The 7,175-nt window shown below is 34.8% G+C and overlaps 2 protein-coding genes across 2 annotated transcripts in view; both read left to right on the forward strand.

The window, feature by feature from the left end:
• The window catches only part of LOC111086020 (putative GPI-anchored protein pfl2), a 38,299-nt gene extending 36,213 nt beyond the window's left edge, over window positions 1-2,086 (forward strand). The window contains exon 11 of the mRNA XM_022387277.1: window positions 2,019-2,086. Coding sequence (XP_022242985.1) covers window positions 2,019-2,086 — 68 coding nt within the window. The remainder of the gene's footprint in view (window positions 1-2,018) is intronic.
• LOC106460531 (TAF6-like RNA polymerase II p300/CBP-associated factor-associated factor 65 kDa subunit 6L) overlaps window positions 2,083-7,175 on the forward strand; it is a 47,409-nt gene continuing 42,316 nt past the window's right edge. Inside the window, exons 1-2 of the mRNA XM_022387278.1 lie at window positions 2,083-2,112; window positions 5,112-5,262. Of these exons, the coding sequence (XP_022242986.1) occupies window positions 2,083-2,112; window positions 5,112-5,262 (181 nt within the window). The remainder of the gene's footprint in view (window positions 2,113-5,111; window positions 5,263-7,175) is intronic.

A 7,175-nucleotide genomic window follows, 5' to 3' on the forward strand; every position in this document is an offset into this window, starting at 1 on the left:
CCTTACTACTTACTTAATTACTACTAAGTCGTACTAGTATCTCCTACTTTACACTAAGTTACTCATTCCTCAATCTGAGTTGATGTTTTTTACTGGGATTGTGAATGTCCAAGTTTGTTGTATTCAGCTCCTGTCTGCACATTGCCATAATGGTGGCATCCCACCATTATCGGTGTTTTTTGTGCACACGGGTCAGGTACTGCAGTTCTAGGTTTTTACCCTCAGACTGGCTTCAGCTTCACATGGGTTCTGCCACATCATACGAGTTTTTTTTTAGCAACTCCAGTCCATCGCACTGTGCACACACTATTCCATAAATGACTGGTTACTGCTGGCAAAATCTCGTAAATTATCAGAATATCACATCCTGATTCTACTTTCTGAAACAACCAAGGCAGGTTTCATACTCAAGGCTGAGACATCTATTCCTGCTCCAATTCAATATGCCATCAGCCTTGTTTTATTTATTAAGAGATCATAAACATTGATTCACTGGATTCCACAGTTTCCTCAGTCGGGATCATTCTTTGATCTTGAGGGGTTGTTCAGTCAGGACACTACTAAGATATGGGTTCCTCTACCACCACCTCGTCCAGAGTTCCATCTTTTCATGAATGGCTTGCTTTAGGGATGGGGTACATTTACCAACAGTCAGAAATTCTAGAGTCTAGACACAGATGACGAGGCTTCCCTACACAATGTTTTAGTCCTTCTTGCTCTTCAAGAGGCAATGCCTTATGGTCTGGGCTTATTAAGGGGAAAATCATCAGGCTTCACTCTAACAATTCTGTGGTGGTGTCTTATGTTTCTCATTGAGGAAGTATTTGGTCCAGGGATCTTTGTTTTTGAATTTTGGACTTCCTTTCTCGAGACCATCCCTATCATATCACCCTACTAGCTTGCCATGTTCCATGGGTGATGCCTATGGTAGCAGGTCAATTGTCTCAACTCAGACAGATTTTCCTGACAGAATAGATGCTGCATTGCAAGTTTCTATTAGATCGACTCTCTTTTTTTGCACCTCTAATTGGTGGGTTGGCCTCTCATTGGATCACCCAACTACTGGCAATTTGGTCACCAGTACATCACCTTCAGGCTTTAGGAATGGATGCATTCCATCAGGACAGGATGAGATTACAACTCTAGGCCTTCCCTACAATTCATATCTTACCCAGGGTACTTAATATGATTTGTTCCAACCCATTGTTGAGTCCTGTTGATAGCACCTGATTGGCAGCTACACCCTGGTTTCTTCTGCAGTACCTTCCAGAAAGTTCAACTGTTCCACTTCTTAGGCCATCTCTGTGGAGGCAGCCAAAATCTGACATGGTACACTCAATTATCAAGGAGCTCAAACTAAAGGGATAGAGGTTATGCAGTCTTTTGCATAGCATTGGACTTTAATTTTTAGGGTTGCCATGTATTTGTCACAGTGTTTGTTTTGTCCCAAGATGAACATCTATCAATGGAAATGATACAGATATTGGTAATGGTGTATTGAGAGGAGGTTGAACCCACTTTGATCAGAAGTGCTGACCATAACTTTTTTTTTTTTACCTGGCTCTTTGGCAAGGGTTTTTGCATATTCCACAATCACCCGGTTTAAGGCAGCCTTATCCACTACCATTCAATTCTCGTGACTAAATATTCTTTGAGTCCCCAGTACTCTCCAGATTCTTCAAGTCGCTTTGGGTTCTTGGTCCCAAATGACCATTCCTGCTACCTAACAGGTATATTAAGGTTATATTACACATTCTTTTTCAACACTTGTTTGTGGCCTGATTTTTATATGTCATATATCCCCTTTACCTGTTTATTTTTCGAGGCTGCTGACCTAAAGACATCACTGGTCAGAGTTTGCACTGTTTGTCCACAGACTGCTTTCTCATTCTCTCTATGTCCTCAGACCTGTTCTTCTTATCCAAGACACTGTCAGACAGAGAAGGGGATAAATCCTTTTCATTGATTGATCTGATCACTATTTCTCATTTCTATGTCCAAACAGATTTTGATCATAGTCATGTTCAGTGAGGGTCTTGAAAGTTTTGTTGCCTGCACTAATGCTTTTAGAGATGTTAGACAATGACTTTTTATTGTGGGCTCTCTTTGAAGGTGAGATATCTTCTGCAAGTCACACCTAATCATATTTGTCAAATTTCTATGTCTTTAGTGGCTTGGTTGATTTGTCTGCTGAAGGATATTGTGCGGACTGATATGTGGATCTCCCCCAATACTTTTATCTGACATTATTTGCATGATCTGGCAGTATCTTCATCTGAGGATTTTTGCCTAACCCCTGTAGCTATCTTAACCATTTCTGCTAGAGAAGTGAGAATTTTCATTGCTACCTTTCAGGGTCCCTTACCCCATTTTCACAGGATCCAACTCTTTGGTGAGTGTTGCCCAGGCAGGTGTTTTTTTCAAACCAATTCCACACAAGCAATCACTAATTCGGTATACTTTATACAGGTTGCAACAGACTCTATAGAAATGAGGTGTTTCATAAGAACACCTAGAGGCTGACCTGGTGGTATTTTTATACTATGATGGACTACCATAAGTAAAGCATAGAGATTCTGACCATCCCTGTCGATCTTTGGATTGAATAAATTGGGGTCGGTTTGCTTTTAAAAATATATGGAACTTGGTTTATCTATTGCACTGTTTCCCAGGACTCCCCAGCATGCATTAGCCACCAATGTGGGATATAGTGACTATAACCCTTTAATTACAACCCTGAATAGTGGAACCTTGGCTATCTAGTTGGGGCCTGGCCTATAGTGATAATAAATCATGTAACATTCCACCCATAATACAGGAATTAAGTTCTGGGTGAAGAGCTTACCTGTTCTGGATGTAGTGCAGTTTCCCTACTAAGATGCCAATCTATATTGACACACTCATGATCTATGCAAACGCTTTGTGTGTGGATAATGCCTTCACCGGCTCCTCCACCTTATCAGTGTGGGATTCTAGCTATAAGTGTGAGAGGAGGTAAGTATGTTTTGAAAGTTAACATTTTCTTAAATTGAAAATGTATTTCCAATAATACTTACCTCCCCTCACACTCTCCCGCTCTTCCTACCCACTGTTAGAGACTGGGATTGAGTCAGTCTCGAAAAAAGTGATAACATTATATGAATGAAATGCTTATACAAAGTACCAGGATAGAGGGCACGTAACATAGGTGGAGAGTATCACAAGATAAATATCACCAAAGGCAACTGAGTGGGGTATAAAAGACTAGAGCAAAAGAGAACAAATCAGACCAATGCTTACATGGGCAAAAGAAGAAACCTAGGCAGTTGAGTAATAGCTATAAGTGTAAGAGGAGGTAAGTATTATTGTAAATACATTTTCAATTTATGAAACTGTTAACTTTAGAAACCGACACTGTTCTCACAGTAATGTAGTTAGTAACATAATTATACAGGTTTTGATACTCATGGTGAGCAGAGCACAGATAGCCCATTGTGCAGCTTTGTGCTTAACACAAACATAATTATACTATAATATTAGAGAAGATTATGAAGCAACAATAATATTCTAAACATTGTTAAAAGTCTAGAGAATAAGTTAACATATATTTTCCCATCCAACAGTTCTTGTACTACTAGCACTAGCTCTGATGAAGTTGCAGGAGCAAACTGTTGACTGAAATAAATTTTATTATGAGCTGGAGAGTAAAGGTCTTTTTTTCTTTTGTAGCTTTATTGGCAAAATGTCTTAAGCCTCGAACATGCACTACAAATTCTGAAAAACAACAAAATATTTCCATATATATTGAAATCACATTATACAAATTTGATAATTTATTGTCTTATTGAGGTTCAACTTGAGTTAAAATCAAGAAAATACAGCTTTGTGTAATTAGATATGTGTACAAGTCACTAAATAGTAAGTAAATTGATAAAAGATAGCTTGATAATGGGTGGCTTGGAAGGGATAAGGTGAATTTTCCAGAATAAGAAATTAAGGTTTATGTAGGTTTTTTGATCTGTTGGTTCAATTGTTAGTTAATAAAAAATATATATTGATTGATGTTAAGAGTTTAGATAACAAACTGTGTCTAGAAAACAAACTCAAAGACTGATATAATTGCAGTTTCACAGTAGCACATGATTTTGATCTGTTATTTCCATTTACACTCAGCTTGGTCAGAGGCAATTCTTTGTCCATTAATAATTATAATTTTTGTATTTTTCTTAATTTTTAAAAAAATTTTCAGGCTGAACAATATTAAGTATATATTTTACATAATTAAATCTTTGTTTTTAGTTTTTCAGATATTTTGATTAACCTTCTATATATAGTCTTGGTCATTTTGATCAACCTTGCAGCCACCATGTAACCACCCTGAAACTAAACATAATAATTACATGCACAAAACATGCAATGACCCTATCATTATTATTATTTAACTAGCTTTCTAACTAAGCTAAATGTGTGTTGAAATAATTCCACTACCTGGTCGAGCTGATCTCAGTGATAGCAATTTTGAATCTGTACACTGAATAATTCAAAAGCTGCCTTCAGAACAAGGTAGCATTATACATAAATGAGTAAATTATGCTTTTTTTCTATTGGTTATGAATAATTTAGCAGCAAATGTTAGAGAGAGAATTATTGATATTTTTTGAAAGGCAGTATGTGATAGGAGGGCATGGTATGCAGGTTGGACGTTTTGGCTTGTATCTTAGTAAAGCAAAATGATTGGCAGTTATATAGTTAAATTATGTTTTAGAAATATCTATAATACAAATTTCTAATTTCCATGAAACTCAGAATCATAAATATTTGTGGAAAGATTATCAAAAATGTGCAGTTTGGAGTGAACAAGTGTCATGTGATGCAGAAAAGTTGAGACTGAGAATTTATTTAAACATATCGTTTTGAATTTAAGAAATTAAAACTTGTGTTAAAAACTTCTCTATCAACTACATATTGATGTTAAGTTTACTGAAATGCATTGATGGTAAAGCAGTTTAATTAACTTTATAATGTGACTGTACAAAAGTGGTGGCATGTGCACTTTTACCTACCCATATACAGCGTGTTAAATCTGCTGTCCCCAACCCCAAAATGATAATTTTTGTTTTGTCACTTAACAGCCAATTTATGGGTACAGTAGTCCAGAACCTCTTCCATCAGTTTTTGTGAAAGAAGCAGAAGTTTTTTGTCCAGAAGATAGAGAGGTTAACCTTTGTAATTTAGCAACCAGTTTGGGAGTCTTTGAGCAATCTAGACAACCAGAGGTTCAAGGTGAGTTTCAAAGTAGGCTTTCACATTTGAAGAGTGCAATTTAGTTTTTGTTTGGGTTGTTTTGTATCCACAGAAAGATAATTCATTCACTTGATTGATGATAAATAAACTATTAGGAAAAATATAAAATTTCTGTTTCCATTGCTATAAGTGTAGTTTCATTTTAGTTAAGAGACATTACATGAGTTATGTAATGGATAATGACAAATTTCCTTCACTTTTATTCAGAAGTTTATCAGGAATTTTAGTTAAACTAAACATTGCAATATAAAGTGGAGTTTAAAGATTTAGCTACACTATGAAGCATGATTAAAAAGAGTGTTAGGTTAAAAGAAATGCATGTACTACAAATATTTTATTAATAATAAAGCAATTCAAATAGAAAATAACCATGTCTTTACTTGAGATAAGTGATGGTTAATGTAGAATTGTTTCCCTGCAAACAATGTTTAGTGCCAGTGATTTCACAGTTTAAATCATGGACTTTTTTGTTTACTGCTCTAACAAGGTTTTACAGTGTGATTTTGATAACTTTTATTAAACATCCATTCAAGTAAGTGATATTTTATTTTCCCATTGGTTATGAAGTTTATACATAGCATTCATATTGCCTTCAATCACTATGAGTGACTTATGTTCACATAAGTAACTGAAGAACAAGTAACTTCCCTATTATTTATCAGAGCTGGATAATTAACTCAATCATTAATCAAATAGTGTTGATTAAGTAGATTAATGCCCACAAATTATCAACTAATCAAAATTAAGTGTTTCTAATTACTACTGTTTTTGATTATTTCAACTATCTGTCATAATATAAAAGACTGTTTAGTGTAGGTAGTTATAATTAATTATTTTGTGAGTTGATATTTCATAATTGTTTAGTTTTTTTATAATAAGAGAGTTAAAAGCAGACAATTATTGGAAGTTGTATTTGTAATTCATTAATGTTGAGGCTATTGAACCTTGCCTGAAATTTATTGATGTCTAGATTATAAAGATTTCTAGAAGGTGAGCAGATGATTAAGTGATAAATACGTAAATAGTGTGAGACAAGTGGGAACAGCAGACAGACAGAGCAGACGAGAAAGCAAAGTCATGGGAAGTAGAAGTTTGGCCAAGGAAAGTTAAATGTAATGGTTAACTGCTATAGGAGTGAATGGCCTAACTATTAATATAGGCCTAACAATTAATATGTTAGAGGAAAACTAACAGTTTTAAAAGAGATAAGAAGTATAGTTTATTCCATCAAAGCGAATTCTAAAGTAACTGAACCAGCCTGAGTGCACTTTGACAAAATGAACAGATGATATCTGAAGTACGAGGACCACACAATTACAGGAAGAGCAGTATACGATTGTGATAACACAATGAATTGTACATGGAATACTAGTGCGATAGAAATAGAGAAAAGTATTTTGGCTTGTCAACTGAAATTCTAAAGCAATTGAATAGTCCTAATTGGACTTTTGACAACAAGAAGAGAACTATATAGTGTTTATGATATGCCTATAATCTGTATAGTGTAAATAATTTGTTGTACATATGTTTAACTAGTTTGAATATATATATATATATATATATATATATTATTTAGAAAAGAAGTGGAGTGTGTGCTTTTTATTTATTTTTGAATTTATTGGCAACAAGTCACAGACACTGCAGAAGAATCCTTAGTCCAACACACAGCATATATATTTATACTTACAATATAAGTATAAGTATGCCTAGTTTCCTAACACTATTAATATAGTCAAAATATTGCCAGTGTGATTTCTCATCATTATTTTTAATTAATTCAAGGTTGTTCAGCATAATTGATCATTGTCATGACTCAAGAAACTAATCAACAAATCTAAAATAGTGAGTGCAGATAGCCCTCGTGTAGCTTTGCGCGAAATTCAAAAACAAAC

The sequence above is a fragment of the Limulus polyphemus genome, unplaced genomic scaffold (assembly GCF_000517525.1).
Source record: "Limulus polyphemus unplaced genomic scaffold, Limulus_polyphemus-2.1.2 Scaffold788, whole genome shotgun sequence".
In the NCBI taxonomy this organism is placed as follows: Eukaryota; Metazoa; Arthropoda; class Merostomata; order Xiphosura; family Limulidae; genus Limulus; species Limulus polyphemus.